General features: G+C 37.2%; 2 protein-coding genes across 3 annotated transcripts; both read left to right on the top strand.

Moving 5' to 3' along the window:
* Nucleotides 1–8,464: 8,464 nt before the first annotated feature.
* On the top strand, nt 8,465–11,234 carry LOC147492721 (cytochrome P450 CYP82D47-like). The gene is made up of 2 exons (XM_086565766.1): nt 8,465–10,296; nt 10,387–11,234. The coding sequence occupies exons 1-2, from the start codon at nt 9,334–9,336 to the stop codon at nt 11,011–11,013; spliced, it is 1,590 nt and encodes a 529-aa protein (XP_086421892.1). The 5' UTR covers nt 8,465–9,333; the 3' UTR covers nt 11,014–11,234.
* A 775-nt stretch (nt 11,235–12,009) lies between these two features.
* LOC147492720 (cytochrome P450 CYP82D47-like) lies at nt 12,010–15,784 on the top strand. 2 transcript variants are annotated; one of them, XR_015198490.1, is made up of 3 exons: nt 12,010–13,515; nt 14,288–15,019; nt 15,521–15,784. XR_015198490.1 is itself a non-coding variant. In XM_086565765.1 (2 exons), the coding sequence occupies exons 1-2, from the start codon at nt 12,550–12,552 to the stop codon at nt 14,912–14,914; spliced, it is 1,593 nt and encodes a 530-aa protein (XP_086421891.1). In that variant the 5' UTR covers nt 12,010–12,549; the 3' UTR covers nt 14,915–15,294. The 2 variants fall into 2 exon arrangements, 1 of the variants encoding a protein (XP_086421891.1); XM_086565765.1 differs by lacking the exon at nt 15,521–15,784 and having other exon boundaries at nt 14,288–15,294.
* The last annotated feature ends 514 nt before the right edge of the window (nt 15,785–16,298 follow it).

The following is a 16,298-nucleotide window of genomic DNA, read 5'->3' as shown; positions in this document are numbered from 1 at the left end:
AGGACTATTTGAGATATAGACTGTGTGGACACCTCAACACTACCCTGTTCTGCCACCTGTTCACTCTCAATATTATCCTATTCTGCCACCTGTTCACTAACCACATTATCACACCCTGGTACACGACTCGAGGTTGTTCAAGATCGCTCATCTCAATATCCCTTGCCTCACACTCTGCCAGAATGTGATGCTGACAATCACCAACTAGAGGGGTGTCACCATCTTGTAGAGCTAAAGGATGCTCCTACGACTGTATCCCCAATTCAAAATTTAAATTCTGAGCATTTACCGCGGTGCCCAACAGACTACCTGATGCGTCCAATGTATGGCTGCCACCTAGACTGCTAGCTATATTCCTCTACTCCCTCTCCAGTGTCATTCTCTGCCACCACACTACCAACGTTCACCATCTCCAGCCAACTAGGTATATCAACCTCCTTTTCCCCATCTAATTCCGCCTCAACCCAAATAGGGAACATATACCCCCTTTCCTCCAAACGAATAATTCTAGGAACCAACCCCACATCTCCCACCTTTGATTTTACCCGAATCTTCTTTCTGCACACATCTAGAGAGTTCTCGTCTAGGTCTATCAAGCTACCACATGCTTTAGTTAGAGCCTTTGAAATCTCTCTAGTTTTCAAGTGAATACGGAATCCTGAGAAGGAGAGCTAAACTTCCGTCAACTTCAAGCGATTTTCATTGACACTCCCGACTTCGGGGTTCCATCGCCTAAAAATGATTTCTCCTTCGCCACTCCGAAGATGTGGCATCTTGATAAGTCTCTCAACATCCTTTTTGGATTGAAAAAAGACTAGCACTTTGTCTCCTTCTTCCATGATCCTGAAGTCAACTTGGCCGAAAACTATTTCAAGATTACTTTTGACCCAAACCCAGTCCGGTGTCCCTTTACTAGAAGAAGAACATAACACTGTCAAAGTCCACCAGGAAGAGTTGAAGATAGACCACATTGATCTCACTGTAACTTGGCACACTAGCCTCCCACGCTAGAGTTGTAAGGTCTTGCCATTCAAATGTAGGATTTAAATCTCTCCTCTCTAGGTTTGGCACTTATGGTTCGCCATTACTTAAGACATGATTAGTCAAGACCACGACGCTTGGTTGGGGGTTCAAAAGTTTCAATATCTTTGCACCTGCGTCAACCCATCCATTGTTGTCCTTCCCTGCTGGGAAGCATAGTGTTTTGCTTCTCTCTGAACGAGCTCTAGAGAAAAACATCACCTACAGGAATTCACCTCTATCATTGTGTCTGACGGTCCCAAACAACTATCCAAAGACATCTGAGTTTCCCATCGATGTTCCTGCCTTGATCAAGCCCAAAGAACATTGACATAGCAAACCACCTAACCATTTTCCGTTTCTGACCGAGGTTGAGCAGACAAAGACTCCTCCTCTCCCTCTCTCTGTAATTCCTACCTCTTCATTCCTTGATGCATTTCTCCACCACTCGAACTTAAAAGATTTGCCTTCGATCACGGCAAACTACCTTCTTCTCGTTCCATTAGATCTACCGTTTGCCATTAGATCTCTACTGTTTGTAGAATATTTACAACAAACTTTCAACCTACATTTACAAATATATGACATCAATTATGATCTTCTCCAACACTACATTGGGATAAATAAAGATCTCCATAAAGTAATATGCAGTATTATTGAAGAAAACAATGATTTAAAAGCTAAATTAGCAATGACAAGAATTATTCAATATGCATAAACGACAAAAAAGAATTATTCATCGATATTAGCGATGATTCTTGAAGATTAGCATAGTTTTATTTGTTTGTTTGTTAATAATTCATTTATTAGTTATATTGTTTTGACAAACAATTAAGTCAAATATATTTATAGTTCCATTGTGTTGTGCTTATTTCAATAAACTATTAATTGACCAATAAATTTTACCTTCGTTTAAAAAAAAAACATGTGCGAATGCACGGGCCCAAAAACTAGTTATATTTATGTATTATACTATAATTATCTAAGTTGTATAAAAAAAATCACTAAATTAGTTTTCAATAGGGGATAGATTAGAACATAACATAACATATGCATTTTTTGTAATTGATTGAATGATAGGTATATAAGTCATACATAAAAGCAAATCCAACCTAATAACATAATCTCTCTCTCTCTCTCTCTCTCTCTCTCTCCTAATTTTTTTGTAGATATCATATACTCACCATAAACATCATCTCTACAAAATTTCAACTCATTTAGATATCTCTAAGTTAGGCAAAAGATGATTGCAAAAATACTATTTTCTGGACCATTAGATTTCTTTTTAAAAATTACAACAATTTTTATCTAGGTTAGAGGTTTGCAAATGAGCTCAAATTTTGTGAAGATGATCTTTATGGTATGTAGGTAATACCCACAAAAAATTAGAATTGAATTCATTTTCTAGGTGATGTTTTACTTATGTACTTATTTTAACTTTAAAATAAGCATGTACTTCTAAGATCGGGCCTTTATTTTAAGAATTAGTTGTGTATACTTAATTAAAATTGATATACAAGAAACAAGATCTTTGGCGATAAAACAAATGTCGCTAAAAATTGCAAAAGCGTCACTAATAGAATTTGGCGACGTTTTTTGGTGTGTCATGTCATCATCGCTAATGATATAGTCGGCAAAGATATAGTGCGATGATTTTATATCGTCACCAAATATGAGATCTTCACCGACGATTTTTATTGTCGCCATTGCTTCATTTTTGTCGTTGATTCATTTTCATACTCTAGATACAATAACGTCACAAAAGATATACTTTTGGCGACGTCTTCAAAATCGTCGCCATTAAAACCTAACTAGCAATGTTTCTACTGTTGGCAAAACTCCAAAAAATTTGAAAATTTTAGCATCACTAGCGACGTTATAATCACTACTACAAGTCCAATTTTTAAAAAAAAAATTGGTGTTATTTGCAACGTTTTTATTGTCGCCAAAAATAAAAGTAATTTAAAACTTAGTTGAAATAGCAACGTTTCTATCATCGATAAAAGTCTTAATTATTTGAATTTTTTATGTTTTTAGCAACGCTTCTTATGTCAATAAAGATAAAAGAAATTTGAAATTTTAGTGTAATAAACGACGTTTTGATCGTCATTCGAGATGAAAAATATCTTATTGTTGTGTTCGTATTCCAATGTTACATGCATTGTAGAAGACTATTTTTATCACTAATATCGTTATTAATTGTTTCAATCATCTAATATAATTCACTCCATTAGAAACAAAAGAGAGTTGCATAATTTTTTTTTTTAAACTCATCTTAATAATTAATAAAAGTTGCATAAAACATTCTAAACTCCCTCAAGTAGCTTACAAATGAAACTGTCTTCGCTAAAAACAAAAAAGTGACAAAATGGCATATAGATTCATCTTAGATCTCTTGCAATTCCAAACCCCCATTTCTTCAAAAAAATAATAATACCAAACCCTCCTCTTTTGACGTAAGATTACCTGCACACAAAATGTTTTATATTAGACCACCAAAAAAAATGATAAACCAAAAATATAATAACTTCATCATATAAAAATTAAAATTCGATGAACTACTAATAATTATGTTAAGTTTAACATGTATCCAAAGAAGTGGTGCTTGAAACATGGTATGTATCACCAACAAAGCTATGATCCCTTAATAAAGCTAGCACCTTAAATTTTATCATGATCAAAACTATGAGCCACCTTATGCAAACACAAAGTAGGAGGTGTATTTCTAGCAAAGTTACATTTATTTAATAAAAACTTGACGTGGCCCAACCTCCTTGTGTACCTGCAAGCTACACTTCAAGAAATCTGCTTCAAAATATATATAACCAACAATCTAATACCCAATAAAACAATCACATATATGATGAGGGCATGGGTCTGCTGGGTCACGACTACTCCACATCGACCAACCATAGTCCGAAAACTACTAGCTGAAATCTGGTTTGAGGTGTTGCGGAACATTATTAATCTGATTTAGTATGAGACCAAGGCATTTTGTCAAGAGAATTACTTTCTCAGGAGGTACATTTGATGCAAGTTCAACACCTTCAGGGAGACCACTTATATGGGGGGAATGATTAGTAGGTCTAACCTTGTAAACTCTTGTTGCGATTGCTAAGTCACGTATATATATAGTGAGAAACAGATAAAGTCTATTGCTAAGTCTGAGATTTATGGCTCAATAATTTCCACGACAAAACCCAATCTTTGTTCAGTAGTCACTACACGTAAGTACAAACTATAACAATCAATAGCTAATCCTCATAGGCTAATATAACAAAAAATTGGTTTTTTTGTGTACTGTCTTGCATGACACATAATGCAATAGTGACATGTGTCAAAGTAAATGAAGGACGAACTGATGTGGTAAGAATACAGTAAATTAGCCATCATCCACTCCAACCGCAGTAAAACAGCTTAAACCTTACAAAACAACACCAACACAGATCATAAAATAGTTAAGTTGATAGTTCATACCACATTAAAGGACCGCCAAGCTTCTCCATGAGATAGTCCAACTGGCGTTGTTGTTGTTCAAATTGCGCTTGGAATTTAGTACTTCAACAAAAATACACTGTAACAAGATAATAGTCAATAGGAATTTCAAAGTGGGGAACTATATATGTCAATCCCAACACATACCATCATTCCTTAGTATCCTTTAGTTACATACTCTCTTCTTCTTGACAAGCAATGAAGTAGAGATAGTTCTTTACGCTTTTTCTTTTGTGAGTTCTGTGGATATGGCAGAAGGGTATCACACCCTTTGTACTCTATCTGGTTTCTAAACATTGTGCCGACTACCGAGTGTGAACATATATACTAAACCATAAAATGTCAGAGAATACAAGCATCTTTGCGGAATGGGTGCTCTCTTAGCCTTTTAGTTAGCATGCCATAATTGGAGTGCACCAGAAACCATAACCAAACAAATTTAGTTTCTAAGTCAGAACATCCATACCATAATGGAGCACCCCGAGACATTGGAAAGTACAATTGATGTTGTTCTTCTAGTCTCGCTTGTTGTGCATCATGTCCCCCTTGAGACGTTTCCTGCCTAAGACCCTGCAATCCATATTTGCAAGCAAAAAAGCAAAGAAACTCTATCAAACAAAAGTTCAAATAGATATAAGAGCTAGTAATAATAATTGAAATGGCTTTAATTTCAAAGTAACCCTGACAAATTAACAAAGCTGCAAGGCCTACCTATATAATACATCAAATCTTGACCAGAAAAGGAGTTGCCAAAACAACCATATGAGTTTCAAAAGATTGGAATTAGAACAAACATAGTCATACCACCGGAGAGTTGTGTTAGTCGTAACCCATTTAGTTTTCACCAAAAGTTTCATAAACTCAGACCTGTTCAAGCAAGTATAGAACTACATCAACTAGTAGAACCTTAAAATACCCAAGCAGAAAAAATATAGACAGAACCAAAATTCAATTAATACCAAAGAACACATGACTAGCCTTTCTTTCTTATGGCAAGTTTTTCTTCCACAGTTCCACTTGAGAGTTTGCTCAAGTGCTTGCAACTCAAAACACATGATCAGATTCATCTACTCATGCACACGGACATTAAAATTCAAAAGTTAATAAAACATATGCTACACATATGGCATCCAAAGTAGCTTGATGCTGAATAGTACATGGTTCCCCAGCTGTCTTAAGGCTCCTTGGTTGAGATATATAGTAAGCCTTGCGTAACATTATGTAAGTTCCTAACCTGCTCCACAGCCTCCAGTCATCCACTCAATGGTTTTTGAGTTGGATGCATAGAGTTGAGATGGTACACCAGGCTGCCAACAGCCTTAGTCAATTATATTCCCATGGGTTAGGCTCAAGTTCCCTGAGACGCGAGGAGGCATTTTTAGATGTATAACAAGATTTTCTAATACTAAATGTTATAGCTTTTATATTTCAATCCCATAAAAAAAAAACACCTCACAATATATGTCCAAGCTAATATATATCTTTTAGAAAAAAACGACTAAAAAGGGTATCAAACTTTACACGTTTTGACAATATGGAGACCAAACTTTTTTTTCTTGACAGTTTGGAGACCAAACTGTTTGATTTTTGCAATGTAGGAACTTCTGTCAAATTTCTCTAACACCGTTTATAATTTGTATTAATTTTCATACAAATGAAAATTAATTTGTAATGTTGAAAAAAAATTAATATAAATTTTCTAATTTACAATGTTGAAAAAATTAATACAAATTAATACAAATTAGAAACGGTGTTAGAGAAATTTAACGGAAGTTCCTACATTGCAAAAATCAAACAGTTTGGTCCCCATATTGTCAAAAGGTGTAAAGTTTGATACCCTTTTTAGTTGTTTTTCGTATCTTTTAAGCAAAACAAGTTAAAATATAATTGGTCTAGTTGTCCATTATCAAAAAATCACTAAATACCTGCGAACAACATTTATGCCTGACATTTTATCAAATAAATCTAGAGAAGTTAAACACCATTAGCATTTCTAAAAAACTACATTTGTAGAAAGGCATAACATTTTCAACACCCAAAAATAGAAACTGAAAGAATAATATATCTCGGCTGTTCAAATAACCAAAATGTTGTTTGTGGGTGTTTAGTGATTAAAAGGCAAACTTTTTTTCGATCAAAACGTTTAAATAGGGGTTCAAAAGACCAACTAGATCAAAGCGTGCACCAAATATTTGGCTCTCGTGCTCAACAAGATTAAGATCGAAGAAGAGATAGAAAAAATACTCACTTGGTTGCGTAGCGCAGCAAAAACTGCTTATGTCTTCCTCATTTGTTAATCAAGTACAAAACCTCCAAAATCAAAGTTGAAACCCTAATAGAGAGAATAGAGAATAATGGAGAGAGTGTACCTTCTACTGAAACGTTTCTCCAGTAGAGGAAGGTGATTCAGGATTCAGTGGTGGAGGTGAGAAGCAAGACAATTCAGGGTGGAAGCTAGGGTTTTTTTTTTTTTTTTTTTTTTTTTTTATTTTCTCTTTCTTTTTCTTTCTTCTTTTATATTTCTTTTGTTAAAAATTTAAAACTTTTCCTTTTCTTTTATTAAAAATTTAAAACCTTATCAAGTAGTTGGATGGGCGCGAGAAAAGCTTAGTTGGTAAAACCTTTGGGTGATGATACTAGAGGTTTGGGGTTCGAACCCCGCTACACATTATTGAGTTACTGATCTCTTTAAAAATAGGCTTGCCCACATATTTGCAGGTGTCGACTAGCAAAGTCGGTAAAACCTTTGGGTGATGATATCAGAGGTCTGGGACTCGAACCCCTCTAGCATCAAAGAGTTACTGATCTCATTTAAAGCAGGCTTACCAAAAAAAAAAAAAAAAATGAAAAACGTCATCATTGGTAAAAGGATTTATTGACAGTCCTTTTGTCGCCAATTTATTTTTTCTGATTTCTAAAATTTCTAAAAATTGTAAATAAGGCTTTCAGCGACAAAAAAAACGTAGCCAAAAACTTATTATAAAAAGGAAGACACTAGAGAAATTGTGACGTTATAAACGTCACTAAAGACAATCATTAGCCACGTTTTTCTATCGTCACTAAATGTTTTGTCACTAAAAAACTCATTTGTTGTAGTGACATAATCAAAGTATGATAAAAATAAGTAAAAAATCACCAAAATAAAATAAACTAGTAAAGTATAATTAGACGGGCCCGACCCATCCCTCATTTGGCCCTAAAAAATAAGGATCGAGGGGTGGGTTAAGGGCTTGATTTTTCATGTTTGACCCTACTCGACCCGACCCTCAATACAAAATAGGGGCGGGTTGACCCAACCCTCAATCATGAGGGCTTTTATGGTTTGAGGGCCAGGCTAGCCCGACCCAACCCTTTTATCACCCTTAAGTCGAGGTACCCGAATCCGAAACCGACAGAGTACCCGATCCAATTGGATTTCAAGTAGCGTTCGGTAGGTGCTTTGCTCTTTCTACCTGAATCCGTCGGTTCAGTTATTAGGTAACCCGAAACCGATAAAACCCGAATTTTCGGATATGGGTAATGCGACCCAACCCGAATGAACACCCCTACAAATTCCACTTTTGGTTAATATTACACCAAGATCAGTCATTTGAATTATTCTTATCATGCATCAGACCATATCGATCTTACTCTTAATTCACATCACAGAGCCCATCTGATAAACAAAATTGAATACTGAATCCATTATTTCTTACTTGGATTGACCATGACCTTGACCTAATGAGAGCATTCCCAATGCAAGTTGGTATTGAGGGAAATTGAGAATTTTCACCGTTTTTTATCAAAAAACTCTTGCCCAATACAAGGGTGACAAAGTTGGTCACTTGTCACTAAGTCAAAACGAGAGTTGCAATTGCTACCGAGATAGTTGCTGAGTTGTGAGCTTCGGACTCGTGTATTTTTTTATATTTTTTTTCGGTTTTCAATATTCTGTCCCCTTTTTTTTTTTTATTTTTTTTTTTTTTTTTTTTTACATTCAGAAACCAAACATTCCATCCAAAATTCAAAGTCACCTATGTATTGGGCACCCCCTTGCTTTTCACCAAAACGGTAGCAAAAAACAGAAATTAATCCTACATGGAAGTGAAAAATACTGATTTGCATTGGAAATGCTCAGAAGTTAGATCGTCAGTACCATGACTTATCCCATTACCTCGACTTATCCCATCAATTCTCTCTTAATTTTGAAGTTAGACCGTCATTACGATGTTTTTATGCAAAAGGCGAACAAATTGTCACTGGGATTGTGTCCCCCGTCTTTTTCTTCTTCGGCCTTCTCTCTTCTTCAGCCTTCTCTCTTCATCTTCCTCCTCCTCTCCTTGCTACGATCGCGCCCCACTGCCATGCAGTTATTCCAATATATATTCTAGTTCTTTGCACACTCGGAAGGTTCATAAGCTAAGAGAACCGTGGGCTCATTTCACCATTATATTACCTACTAACTCCAGTAGGCTCATGCGAGGATCACATGAGACCCATGTGGTGGGTTCAGAAAATCTCCAAATATGGAACAGATATCATTATACAATAGTAATACAGATCGATTTCAATTTTGTTTTGTAAGGGGGAGGGAATTAGTTGGTTGGGCAACAACACAAGAATTATATTTAAGTACAGTTTCCCCTATATTACGTAGCAAGACAACGTTTAATATGTTGTTTATGCAGAATAGGGGCTTCAAGCATTAAAAAACGAGCCTATACATGTATTATATATCATACCTTCTAAATAGAGATTGAAATCGGAAATACAGTTTCGAAAGCCTACAAATAGTCACATCTTTGCCCAACTCAGCAGGTAAAATCTCGAAAGAAGATAATGGATTCAATTCAACAATTCCTATCTTCCCCAATGGTTCTAATATTTTTTACTTCAGTAACAACCCTCTATGTTCTGATGTGGAGGCGTAGGTGTTCCATTAGCAAGAACTCCAAAAGGAGGCATGCCCCTGAACCTGCTGGAGCATGGCCTATCATTGGTCACCTCCATTTGTTACTTGGGCCTGACTTGCCCCACATAACATTAGAATCCATCGCTGATAAGCTTGGGCCAATTTTCATGCTACGGATGGGTGTTCGTCGAGCTGTAGTGGTAAGCAACTGGGAGGTAGCAAAGGAATGTTTCACTACCAACGATCTGGCCTTTGCTTCTCGTCCTAGTTCATTAGCTGGACGGCTCATGGGATACAATTACGCCATGTTTGGGCTCGGCCCTTACGGACCGTATTGGCGTCGCCTGCGCAAAATTGTCATGCTTGAAGTCCTCTCAAATAACCGGCTGGAGTCGCTGAAACATGTTAAAGACTTGGAAGTGAGCACTTCTCTCAAAGAACTACATCATCAGTGGGCAACGCAAAATAACGCTGGTCGTCCGGTTTTGGTAGATATGCAAGAATGGTTTGGAAACTTGGCTCTGAATTTGGTATTAAGGATGATTGCAGGCAAACGATACTATGGTACAAATTCTGCTTCTAGTGAGAGCGAGTCAAGGCGATGGCGAAATGCCATGACAGATTTCATGAGGCTACTGGGAAGTTTTGTTGTTGAGGATGCAGTTCCTTATCTAGGATGGTTGGACTTGCAAGGATCCAGAAAGGAGATGAAAAACACAGCGAAAGAACTTGATAATATTCTGCAAGGATGGTTGGAAGAGAATCGAAGGAAGAAAAACTCTGCGGAGGCCACAGGGGAGCAAGACTTCATTGACATGATGATGTCTATTCTTGAAGTTGAAAAGATCTCAGACTTTGATGCTGATACCATCAACAAAGCCACTTGCTTGGTGAGAACAGATATATGTTAATTTGGCCTTGCCATAAAATGATTATACATTTTCTGGTCTTCATTTAATGTATAAATATTGCTTTCGCAGAATCTAATGGCAGGTGGGAGTGACACGATACCGGTCAGTCTAACGTGGGCAGTCTCTTTGCTTCTAAATAATCAACATGCACTAAAGAAAGCACAAGATGAGTTGGACATCTGCATTGGTAAGGATAGACAGGTTCAAGAATCAGATCTTAAGAACCTCCCATACCTTCAAGCCATAGTCAAGGAAACGATGCGCATGTATCCAGCAGGGCCACTCTCTGGTGCACGCGTGTCTACAGAAGATTGTCACCTAGCTGGCTACCATGTCCCTGATGGATCCCTCTTAATAGTGAACCTTTGGAAGATTCAACGAGACCCGACTGTATGGTCCGATCCGTCAGATTTTCGCCCAGAGAGATTCCTAACAAGGGACAAAAATGTTGATGTTAGGGGTCAAAATTATGAGCTCATTCCCTTTGGGTCAGGTAGGCGTATATGCCCTGCCATCTCGCTTAGTCTTCAAGTGGTACACTTAAGTCTGGCTCGTTTATTACATCAATTCGAGGTAACAACTCAGTCGAACATGCTTGTGGATATGACTGGAAGTGCTGGCGCAGTGAATGTAAAGAAGACTCCGCTAGAAGTATTTGTTCTCCCACGCCTTCCTCCCAAATTCTATGAAATTTAAACGGGATGCAAATATGAGATGAAAAGGTAGATAATATACTACCAATAAGAGCATCATCAACACGTTACACATCAGCATTTTAACTCAGTCAAAATTGCTAAAATGAAGTAATGTACCAACGCAATTTTCTGAAATTGTTAGTTTGTATTTTCAGACGGGAATACTTGTCCCGTCCATTACAATTTTTTTTATAAAAAAAAAACAAAACATTGAAACAGAAATAGTTGTCCCGTCCGTTTCTAATTTTTTTACTAAAAAAAACATTGAAACGGGAAAACTTGTCCCGTTCCATTTGTGGATGGGAAAATTTGTCCCGTGCGAGTGGTTGTTAAATTTCTAAATATTTTGGTCGAAAATTTAATAATTGCTGAGATAGAAACAGTAGTTTAGCAGCGTGTTGGTGAACAAAATTGCTAGAAAAATTACTACATGTCACATTGGAAATCAAAAATAGTTGCGCGTTGATGATGCTCTAAGAGATCTGGGCATCTATTTGACCAGACTGAACATAATAATAGAAGATAAGAAAGGTATACATAGTGGAAACTTGAACACTGCTAAATTGGGATGTAATTCATGTCGATGGTTAATTAGATTTTTATGACGCTACAACTGTTTCCACCAGCAACATATTAGTAAATGATTAATTCCACAATGTATGTGTTTTCATCAGTGAGTCCACTTAGAAAAAGTTAGTTTCAAGATCCCTGAAATTCTTTTGCTTTTGACTTTTGAGTAGGAAACAATGTATGTGGCTTATTTTTATTTTTATCTGTTCTAAAACTAAGAAATAAAAAAAAGTGGAAAATTAAGGGAGCTGAAGAGAGCAGTTCCGCACCATTGCGTACAGTCCACTGGTACCGTACTACAAACGTAGAAAGTAATCAGTTTAGGCTGCAGGCTTTAGAATTAATTAATATTACTGTATCTAATCTTTTGATGTCGACCAGTTAAAGAGATCGAACACACCCTTCTGTATTTCAAATAATCTTTTATTTTTCCTTATTTTTTTCTCCTTCTTCCCATATTTTCTTATTTTGTTTTACGTTCACAGGTTTTAAGGTAGACACCCCACCTGCATATTAAGCTTAAGAAATTTTTAGACCCCTCCCACTGAGTTTTATCATTAGAGGAAGACTGTCTTAGAGGAAGGTTCAACATTTTACATGATTTAAGATTAATGATGACCAGGAGAAATAAAAAGATGATATAGAAGTTCTCTGTCATCGTGACTTAAAAAGATAAGCATGGCATATATAGTCTCTGTCATTTGTGTCATATAGTTGCGTTGGGACCATTTAATAGACCAAAAGGAATACTATATAATTCATTGTAGACCAAGGACAATGCCTACATTTCTTCCTTGTGGGACTTTAATAAACACCAGGACAATGGCCATGACTACTTGTAATTGGATTTAGCGATTACCTTGACTTTTTACCAAAATTTCTTAGAGAAGATAACCATTCACTAGAATTCTATATATTTTATGGATCTTTGCAAACTGAGAAGTACCACAGGCTAATTAACAAAGCCATGGACTCAGTTCACCAAGGCCAATACCTACCAACTCCGATGATCACTCTCCTTGTGTTTTTTATCAGTCTTTACTTTCTAATTTTGTGGAGGAGATGGTCTAGTTCCAAGACTAACACTTGCAAGGAAGCACCCGAAGCGCCTGGGGCATGGCCTATTATCGGGCACCTTCATTTGTTAGGAGGGAGTGAATTACGCCACAAGACATTAGGGGCCATGGCTGATAAGTATGGCCCAATCTTTAAGATACGTATTGGTGTTAATCATGCATTGGTGGTGAGTAATTCGGATATCGCAAAGGAGTGCTTCACTACTAATGATAAGGCTTTTGCTTCTCGTCCTACCTCTACAGCATCAAAGATCCTGGGCTATGATTATGTCATGTTTGGCATGGCTCCTTATGGACAGTATTGGGTGGAACTACGCAAAATAACCATGTCGGAACTCCTCTCAAATCGCAGGCTCGAACTACTAAAGCATGTTAGGGACTCTGAAATCAATACATCTATCCAAGAACTATACAAGGTGTGGAAGAATCATGATAAGGCAAAAGGTCCAGTCTTAGTAGACATGAAGCAATGGTTTGGAGACTTGACCCTCAATGTGATTCTAAGGATGATTGCGGGAAAGAGATACTCTGGTTCAATGTCTTCTTGTGATGAGACAGAAGCAAGGACATGTCAAAAGGGAATGAGAGATTTCTTTAGGCTGTTAGGGCTATTCATCATCGAAGACGCACTTCCGTATCTAAGTTGGCTCGACTTGCAAGGTTACAAGAAAGAGATGAAGAACACAGCAAAAGAACTTGATTCTGTTTTTCAGAGATGGCTGGAAGAGCATAAACGGATGAGACAAACCGGTGAACTGAATAGGGAGCAGGACTTCATGGATGTTTTAATGTCCATATTGGAAGACACAAAGATATCTGAATACGACAATGATACTATCATCAAGTCTACTTGCCTGGTAAGTAAACCTTTCTGAATAACCTTCTGGACATTTTTATACGACAACAGTGCTGAATGACTCCGAACTAAATTTGTATAGTGCAGCACCATGCTGGAAAAGTACACCTACAGCTTCATTGGTTCTCGTCTTAGATCCTTTGATTGTCGACAACTAAACTAATCTGTCTGATTTCCTCCTAAGACCTTAATTACTTCAGCAGTGAAAGTATAAATAACTAGTAAAGATTTTCTATGAAATCAGTCCCATGTGTGTCAAGCGTGTAACGATAATACTAGACTATTATAACTATTGTATACGGAGCATATTCGACGAAAGTTAAATGTTTAGATAATTAGATCAAGGTCATGAATATTAGAGGTAGGATAAATGTCCAATTTGAAGGTGATTAATTCACGTCATAGTTCAACTCAGACGCTATTATTACTGATGGACTGTTAAAAGCTATCTCCTAATTGTCGTCTTCAAAAGTTATTAACGTGTTGTGACTGCAAAACGTATGATTGACATTTGACAATAAGGTTCTCTATATTGTATATATATATTGGATGAACTGATGAAGAACAGAGCAGCGGAAAAACAAGACACATGTTAACTGGGATATTTTAAGAAACCGCTAGATGAGCTGCTAAGTTGTGACATGATACGAAACAATAGAAAGATATATTGGAAACTATAGCATGATAATTGAACGTCTGGTTTTAATTCAGACGAAGTGTTTTTGTTTTTCTGGTGATGTAACCTTTTATGTGGCTTTGCTCTTGCTTTGCAGAGCATTGTAACAGGTGGAAGTGACACCACAATGGTTACTCTTACTTGGATCCTATCCTTACTTCTAAACAATAAACACGCACTGAAGAAGGCCCAGGATGAGCTGGACAGCCACGTTGGAAAGGATAGACACGTGGAAGAGTCAGATATCAAGAACCTCATCTACCTCCAAGCTATAACGAAGGAAGCATTGCGCTTGTACCCTGCAGGTCCATTATCAGGTCCTCGGGTGGCAGACGCAGACTGCACCGTAGCAGGCTACCACGTCCCAGCAGGCACCCGCTTAATAGTGAATACTTACAAGATCCAAAGAGACCCATTGGTGTGGTCTGAGCCATCTGAATTTCGACCAGAGAGATTCCTCACTAGCCATGTAAACATGGACATTAAAGGTCTGCATTATGAATTAATACCTTTTGGGGCAGGTAGGCGTGCATGTCCAGGGATGTCATTTACGCTTCAAGTGGTGCCATTAGTCCTGGCTCGGTTTCTACATGAGTTTGAGTCAAAGACTGAAATGGATATGCCCGTGGATATGACTGAGACTGCAGGATTAACTAACGCCAAAGCAACGCCACTAGAAGTAGTAATCACCCCCCGCCTTCATCCCGAGATTTATGGGTTATAGATAGATGATGACAGACAGATGCGTATATCTTTATGATGAGAGTTTGCAGTTGTGACAACAGAAAGTGTGAGGTTCTGGTTTGAAAACATATGATTATAGATGGAGGTGAGTTTCTTTAAGATACGAGTATGTTATCCTTTGCTGTAGTGTTGACTAAAGCGTTAGGCTGTCCTGCTTGAAATTATTAAGGCAAGAACTGAATAAGGTCTCCATGTAAAAAAGAATCCATAAGATCGAAGAACCAAAATGTTTGGTTTTATATTTAATTTAATGTACATAAGGACTTGCTTGCTACCAAGCCTAATATTCTTGTGAGTCTCTTCTTCCCACTTTTGAACGAAGATCTATAATAAGCCCAATCTATGCTGTTTTTCTTTGAATTTTTTTTTTAGTTTTGAAGAGTTTTTGTTTTGCTTCGTTTTGTTTTACTGTTGTTGCGTTCATCTTCAAATATGTTGGATCTGGTTCTTCTCTCATGCTCATTTAATCTCCTGGCGTGTCGATGCCTTGAGGAATGTTCTTGTTGGGCCACAGCTGCGCCTTGGTAATGCATATGGTGGCGTATTTCCTTTTGGAATTATTAATCTGACATTGTTTCTGGTACAGAGATGTTTGCTTTGTGCTAGGTTGGCCTTGTGGGAGATGGAGGTTCATGATTCATGCATAGGAGAGGCTGACGTGGTGGTGGTATGCATGAAACAGGCAAGGCAGTTCAAGGGTTTGGTGCTGGTTCTAATTGGCTATAACCAAGCTTTCAGTGTGGCCTGTGTGTGTAATCCATGTAATTTTTGGTTTTGATTCCTGTATGTACTTAACATTTTTTATTATATTAATGAAAAGTAAAGAAAGAGGCTCCCGTGAATTTTCTCACTGATCCGAATGAAGGAAGATCTACACTTCGGCTTGCGGATGTATTGATATACAGTTGGTCTGAGGAGAGACATGCATGTGTTGATATAACTGGCGCCCTGGGCTATTAAATCGTTGAGTACTCCCCAAGTAATCTGTGAGTACTCACTACTCACTGCTTAGCCGACCCGACTAACAATTTAATCCCCGATCACAATCGGGCTCAAAAACTCCCTGAGTACTCGGCCGATTAGGCCCAATTAGCCGATTAGACTAGTAATTGTGTTCACTATTTCAATGTTAAACATTGAACTCGACATTTCGCCGATTCGACCAACTCTCGATTCTGTAAAGTTCTACATTTTAATCATATTTATTTTAGTTGATTGAGTGTTTTAATTGTTTATTGATTGATTGAGTTCTTAATTGGCTTTATTATGTTGGTATTTCAACGTTAAATATATTTAATAATTATTTGTAAAGAAATATAGTGTTATGAAAAATTGTCTGATTAATCCCGATTAATCCCCGACCG

The sequence above is a fragment of the Coptis chinensis genome, chromosome 6, assembly GCF_015680905.1.
Source record: "Coptis chinensis isolate HL-2020 chromosome 6, ASM1568090v1, whole genome shotgun sequence".
Lineage (NCBI taxonomy): Eukaryota > Viridiplantae > Streptophyta > Magnoliopsida > Ranunculales > Ranunculaceae > Coptis > Coptis chinensis.
This window is presented reverse-complemented; position numbering and strand designations above follow the sequence as displayed.

What these genes read in the sequence shown, in the direction of transcription:
- LOC147492721 (XM_086565766.1), top strand. Translation starts at nt 9,334, where the DNA reads ATGGATTCAATTCAACAATTCCTATCTTCCCCAATGGTTCTAATATTT. An exon ending in TCAACAAAGCCACTTGCTTG is followed by an intron (nt 10,297 to 10,386) that starts GTGAGAACAGAT and finishes TTGCTTTCGCAG; the next exon opens with AATCTAATGGCAGGTGGGAG.
- LOC147492720 (XM_086565765.1), top strand. Translation starts at nt 12,550, where the DNA reads ATGGACTCAGTTCACCAAGGCCAATACCTACCAACTCCGATGATCACT. An exon ending in TCATCAAGTCTACTTGCCTG is followed by an intron (nt 13,516 to 14,287) that starts GTAAGTAAACCT and finishes CTTGCTTTGCAG; the next exon opens with AGCATTGTAACAGGTGGAAG.